Below are 17,822 nucleotides of genomic sequence, written 5' to 3'. Positions count from 1 at the left end.
CAAAAGAAAACAATTTTGCTGCAACCTCAAAAAACAATAAAGTACTGCGGTTATTGAAAATCAGTCTGAGGAAAGTTTTTTTAGTTTGCTCAGTGAATGATAATGTGTCATAGTCTGGCCTGCCAAATACATTTCCTCTGCAGGGAGTCTTTTCTCTCTCCTGAAATGGGTCTATTACCCCTCCCATTCACAGCCATTCACAGCGGTACAAAATGTACCAAACCGGTCACAACTGGGCAGCGGTGGTCTGCCTGCTCACATGGTTTGTTTCTCTGACTGGTTGTATGCCTATCCCATGGTGTCCAGGCAGTTTTTTCTGCGTGCGTTTGTGTTGGAGTCAATGTAAAATGATAAGGAAAAAGACTATTTATTTGTATCAAATAGGAAACTAATTTGGATAGCTGGCCAGGCTAAATATTTCATAAATCTCACATGTGGCTCATCCCCCACAAAAAACAGTCTGAAAATGAGCTCATAACTGTCTTATTTTTGTGTGGACAAAATCAGAATTCAAAAACCAGGAACCATAAACAAGATTAAACTATACATGAATTGTAGCGCCTCTCGCCTGTAATGGGGTGGGATTGGCTCCAGCAGACGCCCGTGACCCTGCAAAGGATAGAGCAGGTATAGAATATGGATGGATGGATGATATGTAGCTGTTGACTATTTTTCATATAAGGAGATGAATATAACACATTTCCATACTGGTGTAGCAGTTTATTCCTTCTTTCTATATGAGGAGGCTTTCAGATTTGTGATCCAGTTATGAGCCAGTTTCTTACAATTCTTATAGTCTCACCCAGTTGATGATCTTATCTATTTATTTTTCTCCCCGCTGTGCTGCTTCAGTACAAAGAGGCAAAGAGGCAGGCGGGGAGTGTTTGAGAATGGGTGGTATGAGCTCTGTATTCTGTATTCAGCACTGTGACTTAAATCTTCTCTTCTAAGGCTCAGCAAGGATTCGGGGCCCCCACCCCTTGACCAGAGCCGAGCTGCTCTGATTGTCAAACGTTGAGCTTTCTCTGTGTTTCTTCATATTGTACCATCTGGTGATTTAGAGACAATGCACAGAAACAGACACCACAAGATGACATTTGTAATATATGGCATCTATTTACATGAAATTTCCCCTGAACAATTGAAGCGAAGACCCAGCTGAGGTAATAACCGGTTTCTCTGCTCACTGGCATGAATAGCGAGTATCTACATTCTTCTCTGTCATTTTTATCCTTTCTCCCCTTCCATTGACCAATTTCTTATTGTACTGTTGAATAGTTTAATATATTTCACTTACATAAGTGACATTGTGCTTAAACCACAACTCTTCCTTGCAGCAGTATCTTACCTTCGTTAAACCTAAATCACAGTTATTTTATGGCAAAACTAGTTTTATTCCAGTTACAAATGCTTGTAATAAAAACAAAACATCAGATTACAAAAACTCAGCATAGATTCAGACAGGAACTATTAACTATTAGCGGTGAAGTTTTGAAGATGAGGTATCCAGTGTGTAAATTAATTTGTTTTAAGCTTCAAAGTTATCACTGAATAAGTGTTGTGGTTATGCAGGGGGTGTGAGCAGTCAGTGTGCTTTTAGTGCAGACTCAGCTATCCCGGGCTGACGCCGTTCCACAGTATCCAGCAGGAAACTGGCAAATGTGTCACCAGCCACTCCTCGCTAATTGCAGCTTCATCTTTTTCACGGGGCCAGATGCTCTCAGTGTAAACACTGCAATTACTGTAAAAGGTAGCAGTGGGAAAAAAACAACATGATTTTCATGTTTTAAACCAGAACAAAAGGTGAGGAGCTGTAGTTTAGAAGTGATGTAAATCATCCCAGGCATCACAGCAGAGCAGAATGTCGTATTATTGGACAGAACACAGAGTAACAGAGACGACGTGATCACTATGAGGTACTCTGAAACAAAATTTCACGGTTTGGTTCCTCTCTTACATAACGCAGGCTGCACCGCAGTGACCCAAGCCAGCAAATTTGGAGCTGTCAGCTCTTATTCAAGCACATTTCCATCCAGCATCTACTGTATAGTTTAAAAAAGCGCTAATATTACAGTATTTTGAACTGTACAGTTTGGTACTTTTTCTCCCCCCCAAGTACTGCTGGATAGCTTAAGATCTACTTCAATAACGCTTTTCCTGAAAAAATATCTAAAGTTTAAGGGTTAATGGGCAAATTTGTGTGAAGTGGAAATCCAGCATGGCCAGAACTGATCTGTGACACCCAGTTAATAATCAGGAGGAGATGATTCCTTCCTCTTTTGGGATCAAGTCCTCACACAGTCCAGTAGGATATTTACTAAAAGCATGCATACATTGAAAGCTTGCATTCTCCCCTCAGATATCCATATGAATCCCTTAAGTATTTCTAAAGCATTAACATATTGGCCCTTCTTCATAACACATTTCTTACCCACAAACTGAATTCAGCATTTTTATAAGTGTTGTTGAGAAGGGAAGAAGATGAAAGAAGACTTTTCTGTACACATAACATACTTCTGCCTCCTAATGCAACCACTTTCCCTTTGATTTCATGCAGCACCAGAAATAATCTCAGATCCTGGCCATGTTAGCCGTCTGATATTGTCTAAGAAGAAAGCGCACTCCTACACTCCTGCAATCCTGCAATCCTACTTTTTGTTTAATTCAAGAGTAAAGCTGATTATTTATATCTTAATGCATTCTGGAAGAGCTCATTTTCATCTGTATTTATTTTACTGGTATGGTAAAGTTTGTCCCACATAAGCACAGATTTAGCACTGAAGCCTTTTATGTGTCGCTACTGAAATACTAATTACGAATGCCGTTTTTAACAGATTAGTGTTTCTGCAATCACTTGTTGAGACTATGCTGCTCTTGTTCACACATCTTAATTAACGTCTGGATTATATCACATTTTCACTGCACTAACAGGGAGTGCTGTAGGTTTTTCGGGGAGGACGGGCTGACGCCCAAGGTGTTTTTCACCAAGGTAGCGCCCTTTGGCCTGCTGTGGATCCTCACCAACTACCTGTACCTACAGGCCCTCAGGAAGATCAACACGACAGACGTGTCAGCACTGTTCTGTTGTAACAAGGCCTTCGTCTTCCTGCTGTCTTGGATTGTACTCAGAGACCGTTTTATGGGGGTTAGGGTGAGTATCCGCTAGTACCTATGTGTGTATGTGCATGATTTATGTCTAGGTAGTTTTCCAAAAGGATGAGAGTGTATCCCAAATACAATGTACCATGAGGCTAGATAGATGATAAAACTATAATTTGCAGGCCATACCCTCAAAACTTCACTCCCTGTGCTTTCTCATCAGTATTTACATGTTGTGTATCTTTTTGATCTGTTGTACCGGTTATCAGGCATCATAAATGCTTCCTCAGGTTTAATCAATCAATCAACCTTTATTTGCATAGCGTTTTTAAACAACCAGGGTTGACCAAAGTGCTTCACACTTAAAATCACATAAAGCCATGGATTAGAACAATAATCATAAGACATAAAAACGTAGAAAAAAAATATTGCAATAAAAATCCAATAAAGATAAAAGAGTAAAAAAGTGACTGCTATTATGAGCCAAATGCTATTCTAACCAGCTGGGTCTTTAGTTTTTATTTGAACAGAGGTTCGTAACTCGGGGCAACGAGTTCCAGAGTTTGGAATCAGCGACTGCAACAAAATTGATCACCCCACTTTTTCACCCTTGTAGGTGGAGTCTCTTATAAGTATTGGGTCAAAGCTGCCAGAGGCCCTGACGACAGAATCAATCAGATTTCTGACTACACGGTTAACGTGAGGGGAAATTGGAGATACAGTCTTCTCAGAAGTCTTGGAAGAAAAAATTGAAATGCATTCAGTTTTACTCTTGTGTAAATTGAGAACGTTTTAAAATATCCAGATTTTAATATCACCTAAGCATCTGTGGATGGATCCCAGGCATCTTGATGAACTAGGCTTGATTGGTCGATAGATTTTTCCAGATCATCTGCATACAGATGAAAGGAGGCATTATTATAGGAAATAATTTACCTTAATGGCCGCATGTATAATAAAAAATAGGGCAGGGCCCAAAATGGATCCCTGAGGCACCCAGGAGGTCAAAGGGGATGACCTCCTGAATGATCAATAAGAGGTCATTGATCAAAATGGAACTCATGTTGGTTAAATGGGATCTGAACTACTACAGTAAAGCTTCTGCTTAAAAAGAAGAACTACCGACTGGTCCTGCTACTTCCTTTCCTGTCCAAGGTTATTCCAAGAGCTGTTTTCAAACATGTCTTCAATTTCCTTTTTCTGGACAACCTCCTAGACTCTCACCAGTCTGGCTTCAAAACTGGTCAATCCACTGAAACGGCTCTGTGTTCCTTGAGACTAGCTAAAGCCCTGGATCAATCCTCGGCCCTCATTCTAATAAACCTTCCACCTGCCTTTGAGACATTCTGCTATCAGTCCTCTCTGATATCTTAATGCACTCGTTTGGTCTGAATTGGATTTCCCTGGGTGTTTATCCACTGTGTCATGGCAAGGACGGATGTCCTTTTCTCATCGCCTCTTCATAGGAGTTCCCCCAAGGTTCAAGGATTTTGAAGAGGGCTCATACATGAAAATCCACTTCAATCCACTCTGTTTTTTTCTTAACATTTTCTGAATGTTGTCAACGATTTTTTGGGTCATTATCCTGATGAAGGACCATTGACCTTCGACTGAGACCGAACTTTCTGACCCTGGAGAGCTCATTTCCCTCCAGAATGCCATGATATCTTAACCTCCACAGATTCAAGACAATCCCTGCCAGACGCATCAAAGCAGCCTCACAACATAACCAAAGCTCCATATTTCACATTTATTACAGTGGTCCCTTCTTTTAGGCCTTAGTTTTTGCATATGTGAATGTAGAACGTATGTGACTTCCCAGAATGCCCAGTTTTGTCTCGTCAGTCTTGACGACATTCTCCCAGAAGCTTTGTAGCTAGTCTGGCTTTGATTTGCTTTCAATAGTAAAGTCCTCCTCGGCCGTTCAGCGTGGCTCAAGCAGTGATGGATGATGTGATCCAACGCTGATGTACCTTGATCTTGGAATTCACCTTTAATTCCCCTGAAAGATGTTCTTTTCTTACAATTCATATTATCTGTATCTTTAACTTCCCATCAATTTTCCTCATGCAAGGTTGGCTAGAGTCCCGTCTTACCTTTTACATGCTTGTTTAATATTTTCAGTGTGGTGAAATTTGCATCATAAAAGCAAATTATTATTACTTTCATGAGCTTCAAGTTATTTCAGTGACCTTTGTGAGTTTTTCTTTCTTTAATCATAGGATACTAACAGATTTGTCCATATGTGTAGTTAAAAGTTGTCTTTGTTGATGAGAGTAGCAACCACGGTGGATTCTTTTGCCCTGTCACTCATCATACAACACAATCTGTGTTTACAATCACCAGCAGAGTGCAAATCCTTTGTGATGCTCTGTGCTTGTATGTGTTTGTTTTTCTTTGCACGTTCTGTCTTAACAAAAAGAGAGAAGGAGCAGCTTCAGTGTTTTGGATGACATGACCTCCTTCTCTCTCCCCACTGCACACCTCAGACGCTTTGCCAAGCTCCAGCTGTCCTGCACTCAGCAGAATTGGGTTTCCCCCCTTTTTTCTTAAACATAAACACTCCACCTCTCCCTCGTGGACACCCATTCTCCCCCATTATATGTGATAAAAGCCTCAGTGAGCAACAGCTACTGTAAAAATGCTGCTTCTCTGCCTCTTCTGCACACTCCCCCTCGCCCTGTCTGTTGCTCGCTCATGGGAATTGCAGTGTTTGGAAGTATGCAGCAGTGCAGGGGATCTGGGAACAGTTGATCATGAAAAGAGGAGGAGAAAGCTGGAGAAGGCTAAAACTTCCTTTTCAGACGAATGAGTGTTTGTTTTGTGATATTGTGCACAATGGCACGACTGTTTAATAGGAGAGTTACATGGGATTAAGCCTACGGGCCATAGCAATAACGCTGTTATCATGTAATCCCTTCAAACGCGCAGCTGCATCATGAACAACTGCACAAGATTAAAGGAAGTCAAGTTTGTTTCCACCTTCAAAATGTGCTGAAATACCTTTTGTTATCGCTGACCGTGCATCCAATCCCGTGTTCACCTAAATGAAACGGGTAGTTTTGACTGACAGGCAGCCTGCAGTGCAGAAAGAGTCATTTTGCCAAAAGTGCTATAAGGCTTTGGACCAGCAAAAACACACAGCTCATTTATCTTCCTGACACTTCCTTAATGCAGAGCTAATCCACTCAACTGGACTGCATCACGTGCCCATTGTGGTTCCTGGGCCAAACACCCCTGCATGCGCAGCTCCAGTATAAACACAAGCACAGAGGAGCACACGTGCGATACACATGAGCGTGTCACGTGTGCATCCAGGCTGGAAGTCAGCGGGATGAAACGGATGATCTGGTGTCATCTTGAAGGCCGTGGTAATCGCAGCGGCAGGGAGTGGGAGTGAGGATTCGTGGGGGGGGGTTCTGGATCAGGGGGTATGTGAGGTATTTAGTTTGTAAACATGCAGGCAGCGTAACAGAAATCAATGTCAGACAATCAAGCCAACACTGCAGAAGCTGCAGAAGCTGCCTTCCCTGCGTCGGCAGTGCTTCCACCGTGAAGCTGAGGGCTGTGTTCCTCTAAAGCAGTGTCTCCCAACCTGGGGTCCGGGCCCCCCTTGGGGGGGCGCCAGAGATCTCTGGGGGGGCGGAAAACTTTGTCTGCTTTGAAATTATGCAGTTGTAAAAATTATATTTGCGAATGAGTCATTCATAAGTACGGAGCCCCTCTGGTGACATTTGAAAAAAATAAAATAATGCGTGGCACATTAATACACACATTAATAACTCGTGGCCACGAGTTATTAATGCGTGGCCACGCATTCTTTTGTTTTTTTCAAATGTCACATGTTATTACTTCACTCGCCATGACAATACTCTTGCTCTATAATATAAATATACTATAATTATGAATGAATGAATGAATAAAAGCTTTATTCCGAACATGGGAAAACATAAAATAACACATAAGTCAAAATAGTCAAAACAACAAAAAAATATGGATAAATAAACAAAACAATGTTGCCATGTCCGAAAAGGAGTAGAAAGAAGCATATGCTTATTTAATCCTACCCCTTCTCCCTTCTCAGAAATTACTATCCTCAATAATTACCGTTATTAATGATGAATAACCATCCCACCAAGGAAGTTGCATCCACGAAGTCCAGACAGTAGGTTATAATGCCATCCCAGAGTAAAATAATGCGTGGGCACGAGATACATAATGCGTGGCCACGCATTGATTATCTCGTGGCCACGAGTTATTAATGCGTACTCTCAATACTCTCAATGTACATAAGACATTGTTAGGAATAATTTATGAATGTATTGAATATTTTTTGTGTTTTTTATACACTGGTGACAAACACAGGAAAGGATTTCATTCCTTATTATTATATCATTACTCAACATTTAATCTACTCCGACAGGTTGTTAAAGGAAAAATGTTAAAAAATGTTGGTCTCATATTAAAAGAGACATTTTTCAGAAATATTTTTATGTCCTTTTATATCCTTTTGTGCGTATTCTATACATTGGAGAAAAACAAAGTCATATGTATACAGAGTAAACCAAAGAGAAATGTATCAAAAACACAATTCATGTTCATTTTTTCAATTAAAGACTATTTTGGTGCTAGTACGTACGGGTTTGGGGACCTGGCTGGTCTTAGACACAAGTAGGGTGGGGAACAAGGAAAAAAGATTGAGAACCACTGCTCTAAAGCGTCCCTGTTTGGACATGAGAAAATGTGGACTCCATATGAGCAGACTGCAAAACTCACATAATGATTATGGCTTGACAAGCGAACCCCTGCATGGCTTGTGATTTCTGTACTGAATAACAAAGTTATTTGGAGGCGGTATGGACCTGCTGCGTCCCCACACAGCAGAGAGGGACTGAGCGTGTTAGTCACCAGACTGTGAGCCGCGTGTGGTCCATTTGTAATTCACTGATGTTATGTCTCTCCACAGATAGTAGCTGCTATCTTAGCCATAGCAGGCATCGTCATGATGACCTACGCTGATGGATTCCACAGCCACTCCGTCATCGGCATTACTTTTGTTGTGGCCTCTGCTTCAATGTCAGCTCTTTACAAGGTATTTGTACTCAAATTTATATACGGTACTCACTTTAAATACTCAAATTCCTACATATCTTTATGATAAAATAACTTACTGTTCAGACACTCATTCATACAACACTCGGAGGGCAAATAGTGGTCAGATAACATTACCCTTACCTAGGTCTGAATCTATGAGGAGGACAGTGTTTTACAGATCAGTTGCACATTGGAACAGTCTTCCAGGTGAAATTCGTGACATTAAAAGAAAGGTTAGTTTTAAACAAAAACTAAGAATGTATTTGTTGACATCACTATAAGTTTACATGATATGTATGATGTTGTTTCTTGTTTTTATTTGGGATTTGTTATTTGTGATTCTATTTAGAATTGTATTTCAATGAATTGACTTTGTAATGTTTGAGTTTGTATGTTAACGTTTGGACCCCAGGAAGACTAGCTGTCGTTTTGGCGTCAGCTAATGGGGATCCTTTTAAATAAACAATGAACAATTTGTGTCCATCTAATTAACATTATTACCAATCTCACCATCTTATAGGGATACATTTTATCTGCAACAGAGACAACCTCTTAAAAGCAGCTAAACATTCCTTTATTTATGAAGTCTTACGCAAGGAATCTTGGACCAGCTCCCTTCTTGTTATGCAACGCAGTGACAGAAGATCGAAGTGTGAATTGTAAGCTCTGACAGGGGTGTGTGATATGCTTGAATCTGATTGGCTAGCCTCAGGGTGTGATATCTTGATCAGCAGGATAGTTTTTCTCTGGTAAACAGACAGCATCATCAGGAACTTGGCAGGTGAACTTTCTGCTTTACCGCTGAGCTTCTCAACGGGGTAGAATTAGCACATTCATTCGTCCCTCCTTCTCCTCAGGTGCTCTTCAAGATGGTTCTGGGCAGTGCCAAATTTGGAGAGGCCGCACTCTTTCTGAGCCTCGTCGGAAGCGCCAACTTTGTTTTCATCAGCTTTGTGCCGATCATCCTGTATTTTACACACGTGGAGTACATCAGCTCCCCGGCGGACATCCCCTGGGCTTATATCTGTGGGGTTGCAGGCCTGCTCTTTGGTAAGTGGAGATGACACAGCGACCAGTTGATTGATTATGAAATTCATAAATGGTTTGTCACTGTCATGGTGTGGTCTGCTGCTGCGCTGATTCTGTTTCTCTCTGCAGCTTTTAACGTCCTGGTGAACTTTGGCATAGCGATAACCTATCCAACATTAATTTCCCTTGGCATCGTCCTAAGTGTCCCTGTTAATGCCAGTAAGTCTTTAAACTTTCCTTCTAGCCCTGTGTTTTTAGATGTGGTCATCATTTACTAATTAATAGGTCTGGAACTGTCCAAATGTGTCATAAATATTTGATAAATAATGATAATTACATTTAAAATGTCTCTCTAATTGTGCAGATTTTAAACAGTTTTAATTATCAGTTTCATTATCAACAAGTGCAACATAAATAATAGACGTATCATTAAAATTAATAAAGTGCAGTGAATGTTTTCCCAATTATAATAAAGACCCTTTTCACAAGACCTTTCATGTTTGCTCCAAAGTCATCTATTTTGTCTAATTTGAAGAATTGATCAAGTAAAAACCAGCTTACTTGAACTCAAAAGCTCATAATTAAACAGCATACAGAATTTCAATGAATAAATAAACTCTTCAAAATTGGTGTATGAATGGTTTAAGAAAAATCTTTAGCGGAGCAAACCAACAGTAATTCTCTGCAGTGAATAAAACGGACGGCTCAGAATCAGGAGCAAACAGGAGTGATGTTTCACCATCTGAGACAACACAAATCTCTTCACTTGTATGATAATTCAAACTAAGGCTGTTAGATCTGTACTGCATACTTGGACTGTGTCATTTTTGCATCAAATAGGCTGTGATGGAGATTTGAAACAACGGAGTCACACTGCATGAAACAGCTGTCCTGTCAACTTTAATATTCCAGGAAAACTGCTTCTATCGCTGTTAGAACGCCACCAACTCAGATCATCCCCTTAGTTGTAATACTGTTGGAAACATGTAATCCATCATCCTGCAGCTCATTAGCAGCATTGGCAGCTACAGTTGCTTTCTGCTTTGGGACACTTGGCTTAACATCAATGTTGGCCTTTCAAATAGTTTAGGTAAGCATCTCACTTGAGAAATGTGTGATTCATCATAGCAACTGACTCAATAAAGCCAAGAGGGCAACAAGTTTCTTTTTTGGAAAAGATGGAGATACGCTCCTTTTACATTTCATGTGACCCTTGCAGGCAAATACAGGACTGTCTCAGAAAATTAGAATATAGTGATAAAGTTCTTTATTTTCTGTAATGCAATTAAAAAAACTAAAATATCATACATTCTGGATTCATTACAAATCAACTGAAATACTGCAAGCCTTTTATTATTTTAATATTGCTGATTATGGTTTACAGTTTAAGATTAAGATTGAGATAGGATATTTGAGTTTTCTTAAGCTGTAAGCCATGATCAGCAATATTAAAATAATAAAAGGCTTGCAATATTTAAGTTGATTTGTAATGAATGCAGAATGTATGACATTTTTGTTTTTGTATTTGCATTACAGAAAATCACAATATTCTAATTTTCTGAGACAGTCCTGTATACCTGTAACTCCATATCATAAGACTATAAACTGTGTCATCTAGTGGTATAGTGAGGTACTACATCACATCCACACTATATTTTCTATATTATCTGTCATTCATCATCTCTTTTTTAATCATTGAAGCCAGTACCAGCATGTGATCAGGTCATATCATAATCATATAGTTTTAGTTTTATTTGAAAATACAAACCTATAGTTAAAAATAATTTACAAACCACTAATCATGTACATTCATCAAATGTAATTGTAAATGATGGTACTTGCGCATTTCAAATTGTATATAATTACACTGTTGCACTTTTACAGTGGTGGACTTCTACACATGTGAAATCCATTTCAACACGGTGCGCCTCATCGCTGTGTTCATCATCTGCCTGGGGTTTCTCATGCTGCTGTTACCGGAGGACTGGGACCAGTGCATCATCCAGCTCAGCACCAAGCTGCGCAAACGCGAGGAGCCGGCAGAGGGCAACGGAGAGGCCGGGGCCACCACAGGGCTCAACTGGAGAGGCAGGGGCAGGACCTCCATGTCCACATTTGCACATTGACTCCATGAAATGTGACCGTACAAATACATGCAGATACGGGGAAAGAGGCATGTTATCAAATCTGATCTGCCTGGTTCTCTACCTTTTTTGTTTTGAGCAGCTCCTTGAGTGAAAAAGTAATTTTGACTGCCCCTGATCAGTAATTCAACCAAAAGGGGAAATTGCAGGAAGTTCAGATTGAGTAGATTTCTTTTGGTGTCTATTCCACTCAGAACTGGTAAGAGTTAGTGCATGGACTTAAATCAGTTGTAATCTTTCTTATCCCAAAAGTGATCAGGTTAAACTGATTGAGTCATGTTAATCTGTTCCATTGATCCTGGGAAGACTTGGCATCTTGAGAGGTGGCCTAACAACTTCTACACCAGCTGGCTTTAACTAACGTGTGCACATTTACACACTTATAAGATCCAAAGAACAATGCCTGAAAGCTGAATGCCTCAGATCAGATAGGAAGGCCCACAGAGGCATCCTTTGGGTTTAAGCTTAACCATAAATATCTGCCTTTTGTGCACTGTACATAGCTACAACTTACACTTTGGATGTCTTGGACCTGTGAACCTGACGGGCGTATCTGGTGCGAAGGGACCTGTCTGGACATCTGAGGATCAATCTGAGCTGAAAATGCTTTTACAAATCCTCTCCCTGCTCACCCTGAGAGAAGAAGTCAGGATGTTTTTAACCTCCTGTGGTTTTGTCCTATCCTGGGGTTAAACTCCCACCTTTCACCGCTCACCCATCAGTAAAAACCACCATCATCACAAGATATTTAAGCCCGTAACCAGTATCTCCACTGCATTTCATTAAAATGCATGGAATAGCTGAGATCTACTTAGTTTTTAAACTCTCCAGCTCTATAACTAACGTGTCAAGCATCTCGATCTTTGAATGATCTAAAAGTTTCAAATAAGACTGACAGGCTAAATGCAGAATTTGGAACTACCCCTTTAATAACATAGATACTAAATGACAGCTACCACTGAGCCTCCCTTTGACTACCTTCTACATTTAACTTTCTAGGTTCATATGCACATAAGCAGGTTCTGTTTCAGTTCACTCTGATTGTTTTCTCTCGAAAACAAACGGATGGTGAGAAACTGTCTCACCGTGGCTTGAGGGGAGAGCCGTGTTGACACACAGCTCTCACTTCTCTAAAATAGTCCTACTGCATCTCTTTTCACTGATCACATTTCCGAGGCAGGTAAACAAACAAGATAAACTGAAGGGTAACTTACAAAGCGACTGGTATAAACTCTGCCTTTGTTGTGAATGTATGAGCATCACTCGACCACATTTGTGCGGTATGTGCTGTATCTGTTTTATATAATGCTACCACAGACTGCTGCAGAAAGACTCTTGAATACTGTCCTGAATGAGGTCTGAGTTGCTCTTCTTTACAGAGGGGGTGGGGTTGGAAAAGCTGTCAATGCATTGCACTGGACTTTTTTTGTCTTTTTCTTTTACACTCGACGAACCCGGAGAACGACAGTAATTACCATCCACAGAACGAGCATGCACATACTGTAAGAGCAGGTAACGGCTTAAAAAGTCCACTTCACTGCCTTTTCTTTGTTTTGCAATAGAGTACATTAGCACTGTTTCCCATTGTCATTCTTTATGACAATAAATAATAATATTGTATTCCTCTGGAATTATTGCAAGACATAAATGTAAACCTTTGTAAGGAATGACGATTTTTACACTGAGATGCAACATATGATTATCACATTGGAGGAAGAACTAGAGTGCGACTAAACGGCAGGTTTGTGGGATCTGCTGTGGGGTGTCTTCAAGTGTAATCACATGTACTATATAAAGAGATTTCTTTTCAGTACGTTTCGTTGTCGAGTTCTGTTCTTCCTCAGAAACAGTCTGTAGTTTTCATTCTGTCTTATATACAAATATTTGCACCCTATATCTGTTTTAGTGAATCCAATATTTGGGAAATTTTTGAGTGACAACAGATCATTTAAATAAGTAATAGTCTGCTAAGTTGTTATGATCTTGTTTTAATATTCTTTAACACTTTAAAAAAAAAAAGATTATACAATGAAATTGAAAAGTGATTTACAGATTACCAAAGTGTTCATGAATTAAATCTCATTTAGAGATCAATCAGGTGTCAAATTTGACATGATTTAAAACAACTGATAACTGTTTGATCACTGAAGTGATTTTCTCTAGAAACAAAAAATATACTATGTTAGTCGTAATATTTGGTGATCTTTGACATCCAAGTTAATACGTGTTATATCTGTGTTAACCCCGTAAACTACGACGGAGTATTAGGGCCAAACTAAAACAAAAAAAAATGGAAATTACGAGAATAAAGTCATAATATAATGAGAATAAAGTCGTAAAATTACGAGAATAAAGTCGTAATGTTGCGAGAATAAAGTCGTAATAGAATAAAGTCGTAATATTATGAGAATAAAGTCGTAAAATTACGAGAATAAAGTCGTAAAATTACGAGAATAAAGTCGTAAAATTACGAGAATAAAGTCGTAACATTACGAGAATAAAGTCGTAATATTACGAAAATAAAGTCGTAACATTACGAGAATAAAGTCGTAATGTTGCGAGAATAAAGTCGTAATATTATGAGAATATAATTCATGAGAACTCTTACAGGAAGAGCTTCTTCTCCCTGTGTTAAAATGAGGAATATTGAGCATCTTGTGAAGTTATATTTATATATTTATAATATATTACGACTTTATTCTCGTAATATTATGACTTTATTCTCGTAATTTTACGACTTTATTCTCGTAATATTATGACTTTATTCTCGTAATTTTACGACTTTATTCTCGTAATATTACGACTTTATTCTCGTAATTTTACGACTTTATTCTTGTAATATTATGACTTTATTCTCGTAATTTTACGACTTTATTCTCATTACATTATGACTTTATTCTCGTAATTTCCTTTTTTTGTTTTTTTGTTTGGCCCTAATACTCCGTTGTAGTAAACAGGGTAAAAATGTAAAAAAAAAAAAAAAATGCAAACATTTTCTGATGGACAAAACAATGATTCAAGAGAGAAAATAATTGGAAAATTGTTATAGTCCACTCCTGAGGCTGAAAATGTTTTGTACCTGCTGCGGCCCCTGCAGAAGTCACTCTAAAGCCTGAATTATGGTCTGCGTTTAATCGACGGCGTACCCTACGCCGTACGCTCTGCGTTGGTGTAACGCGGAACCAGAAATCAGCCTTAACAGAAATCATGCTCCACTTTAACAGTAATCTGGCCGAAGAAGAAGGTGGCCTGCCGCTCCTTAGTCAGAGCGGAGAAGGGCAGTCTGCTGCCCTCTTGTGGCCGAGGCGGCACCTGCAGCTTGTCTCTCCTCTCACCAGCATCTCGCCACACCGATGAGCCGGGGCTGTTTTCACAATGACACACATGTTCCTCAGCGTGACATTTGAAGCCAGCGCTAATAGTAAAAATGGAAGAGGAATACTTTGACTTGTCAGAGGTCAAACTCTCTGTGCTGGAACGAGGACCGGCATGGGCGGTGGTCAGGGAGCAGGGGTCACTGGTCCTGGTGTCGTCTCCCTCGGTCCTGACCTTCCCTTCCCTCCCCAAGACACTCCCCAAATGAGTTCTTATTTTGTGTCCGAGTCCCCAAAGAGCGCTCTGGAAACGCTTGCTGAGCAGAGCGTAGAGGAGAGGGTTGATATCAGAGTTCAGCAGCACCAGCCAGTAGGAGAAGGTGATGGCAGAGCGTGGGACGAGGGTGGACCGGCCTGAAATGGCAGCTTCCGTGGCCTGGACCACAGCCATGCTAATGTAAGGCGTCCAGCAGACGAGGAATGCTGAGATGAGCAGGAGGAGGCGTGCCACTCCGTGGTGGTGCTGCTGGGAGTTGTGGACAGGTGGCTCCGAGCTGCTCGGCTGTGTTGCAGCTTCAGGAGGGACAGAGTCTGTGCCGACACAAGACACAAACTTTCCATTCATGGGAAAGATAAGTCTCCAGGCGTTGTTCGTGTTTCCAGGGTGCTGGTGAGGTGCACCATTAGGAGTAGAGCCGGAGAGGGTTTCCCTGCTCCGCTGGACAGAGTCCTCCAGTGTGTGAATCCTCCTGGCGTGGCATCGAGCCACCTTGACAATGTTCACGTAGCAAAAGAGGATCACCACCGCAGGCATGAGGTAGGAGATAGCAGCAATGACGGCGGTATAGCTGGGACTGGTGGCCCAGTCAACTGCACAGATATACATGGGAACGGCATAGCTGAAGGAGCCCCAGCCTAGCAGTGGAGGGCTGCTGGTGACCAGGGCCTGCAGCCAGATCCACAGGACCACCGCGCAGGTTCTCCACACGGTGCAGCGGGAGCCGTACCGCAGGCAGTCCATGATGGAGTGGTAGCGGTCAAGAGCGATGGCAGCTAGGGTCAATACGGAAGCTGTGCAATACACAGAGGAGGTGAAGCCCACATATAAACAGAGGTCCTAGCAGACAGGAGAGACACAACATTCAGTGGATCTACACTGAAAAAAATAAATCTAAGCGCATGTAATATAATATATTTAAATCTGTGATATTAACAATTAAAAATTAAGTTTGTAGCTTTACATGAATACTTGAACTTAATCTGCATTTGTTCAAAAAACAAGAAATTGTGCATTTTTTCCTTAACAAGCAGTATTTATGTGAATCCCAGGCAATCTTTTCATTTACACACAAACAACAAGCAATGCTCTTGTTGTATTTGCTTTTCCTTTAACAATTTTAATCTATTGGGCAGATTGACCAACGTTTAGATGAAACATGCGTTATTTGTTTAAGTAGAACAACCACAGTAAAAAATATCTTGTTTGATCTATTTTAAAAATGAAGGCAACTTTTTCGCAAGAGATTTTTATGTAGATCAAGAAAGACTAGTCTTTGTATAAACTACTTAATTTTTAGTATGTACAAAATTCATTTGCAAGTAAAGTCAACTTAATTTTGATAAATAAAGTAAACTTAACACAATTAAGTTGACTGTACTTGCAAAATGTATTATTTACATACAAAAAATTAAGTAGTTTATACAAAGACTAGTCTTTCTTGATCTACATAATAATCTCATGCAAAAAGTTGGCTTAATTTTTTTTAAGTAGATCAAGCACAATATTTGTATGAGTGTAAGAACACACATCCTAAGGTCAAATATGAAACATATCTGCAGGGCAGAGATTACCTACAGCGCATTGCACCCATCCGCTGTCCATGACGGACAGAGCAACAAAAGGCATGACTCCGATGCCCACCAAGAGGTCACTGATGGCCAGGTTCATGATCAACACTGACGTCACTGAGTGCAGGCTCTTGGTTGCAGCCACAATGACAATGACAAGAATATTACCTAACACAGAGAAAAACACACGACACAGAAATCAGACGAGTGGATTCCAGGCGTAAAACCGCCTCTCTTGTCTTTCATGTCCACTGACGTCACTCATTAAAGGGTTAGTGTCAAACTAACGCACCTGTACTGTATTTAATGTAAATATACATTTAAAATTTTTTTTTATATAAATGTTTTGTTAAACTGTAGTAAATCAGTAAAATGAAACGTTGCATTTTCAGACCACTTAAGAAATAAAAAAAAAAAAACTTAAAAAAAGGTGCTGTCTTTGTTTAGATTAAATCAGGTTTGGTTAAATATCAAACTAACTATCTCAAAGGTTCATATTTTTTAACATAGTGCAGCAATAGGTAGACAAAAAAAATCCCACAGGAAACATTTGGTTTTGATACTGAACACAGAAAATGTGGACTAAGATATTAATGGTTAGCCTACTGAACCAGGAAAACAAAAGCCTCTCAAAACTCTTCCCAACATATTTAAGTTATACAAATAAAAACTTTTAGATAGGTCTACTTGAGGTTAATTGTATTTCAAATGATGGAGCAGTTTATTTTTCTTTGCTGCATTAATTACCTGTGATATTGAAGTTCTGAAGTATCTTATAACACCTTCATAATTAAAAAGGCTGATTTATGGTCCCGCGTTACACCGACGCAGAGGCATCGGCGTAGAGTACGCGCCGTACGGTGCGCGTCGACGCGTAACCTACGGCGTAGGCTCTGCGTCGATTTAACGCGGAACCATAATTCAGGCTTAGAGGATGAATGTACAGTAAGTGAATAGACAGAGGGCTGAAGATCGATCGATGTATTGATCAAGTATGAAGAGATCGGCCTGCTTTACCTGTCACGGCACCCAAACACATGAGCACCACGGCCGCCTCCAGCAGCATCCTGCCCGCGGACAGCGCGTCCTGCCCCGGCCTGCTGTCGTTGGCCGCTGCAGGCTGCAGCCGCAGCTCCGACCCCGACCTGGAGCCACCCGCTTCTGTCATGGCCAAGGTTTCAGATCTGCTATCATCATGCATTACATCGGAGTGTGCAGGCGAATGTGATCCCGCGTAGGCAAACCCTGCTGATCCAGGTCACAGCTTGCCGTCTCCAGGTGAACCAAGCGCTTT

The 17,822-nt window shown here is 40.4% G+C and overlaps 2 protein-coding genes across 3 annotated transcripts in view; one reads left to right on the top strand and one right to left on the bottom strand.

Annotated features, from left to right (window-relative positions):
• The window catches only part of slc35f3b (solute carrier family 35 member F3b), a 66,824-nt gene extending 53,664 nt beyond the window's left edge, over window positions 1–13,160 (top strand). For both annotated transcript variants that reach the window (XM_061745019.1, XM_061745020.1), the window contains 5 exons: window positions 2,932–3,151; window positions 8,066–8,191; window positions 9,051–9,243; window positions 9,352–9,441; window positions 11,107–13,160. In XM_061745019.1, the coding sequence (XP_061601003.1) occupies window positions 2,932–3,151; window positions 8,066–8,191; window positions 9,051–9,243; window positions 9,352–9,441; window positions 11,107–11,348 (871 nt within the window). In that variant the 3' untranslated portion in view covers window positions 11,349–13,160. The remainder of the gene's footprint in view (window positions 1–2,931; window positions 3,152–8,065; window positions 8,192–9,050; window positions 9,244–9,351; window positions 9,442–11,106) is intronic.
• A 1,362-nt stretch (window positions 13,161–14,522) lies between these two features.
• LOC133464085 (beta-3 adrenergic receptor) lies at window positions 14,523–17,696 on the bottom strand. The gene is made up of 3 exons (XM_061746062.1): window positions 17,546–17,696; window positions 16,536–16,696; window positions 14,523–15,797 (listed from the first exon to the last, which is right to left on the bottom strand). The coding sequence occupies exons 1-3, from the start codon at window positions 17,694–17,696 to the stop codon at window positions 14,562–14,564; spliced, it is 1,548 nt and encodes a 515-aa protein (XP_061602046.1). The 3' UTR covers window positions 14,523–14,561.
• Between the last annotated feature and the right edge of the window lie 126 nt (window positions 17,697–17,822).

The sequence above is a fragment of the Cololabis saira genome, chromosome 17 (assembly GCF_033807715.1).
Source record: "Cololabis saira isolate AMF1-May2022 chromosome 17, fColSai1.1, whole genome shotgun sequence".
Taxonomy (NCBI): Eukaryota; Metazoa; Chordata; class Actinopteri; order Beloniformes; family Belonidae; genus Cololabis; species Cololabis saira.
This window is presented reverse-complemented; position numbering and strand designations above follow the sequence as displayed.

Bases quoted from the DNA above. Each gene is read 5' to 3' on its own strand.
- LOC133464085 (XM_061746062.1), bottom strand. From the start codon at position 17,696: ATGACAGAAGCGGGTGGCTCCAGGTCGGGGTCGGAGCTGCGGCTGCAG. The intron at 16,697-17,545 runs GTAAAGCAGGCC...TCTCTGTGTTAG, and splicing joins GTGTTTGGGTGCCGTGACAG to GTAATATTCTTGTCATTGTC. The intron at 15,798-16,535 runs GTAGGTAATCTC...CCTGTCTGCTAG, and splicing joins GCGGATGGGTGCAATGCGCT to GACCTCTGTTTATATGTGGG.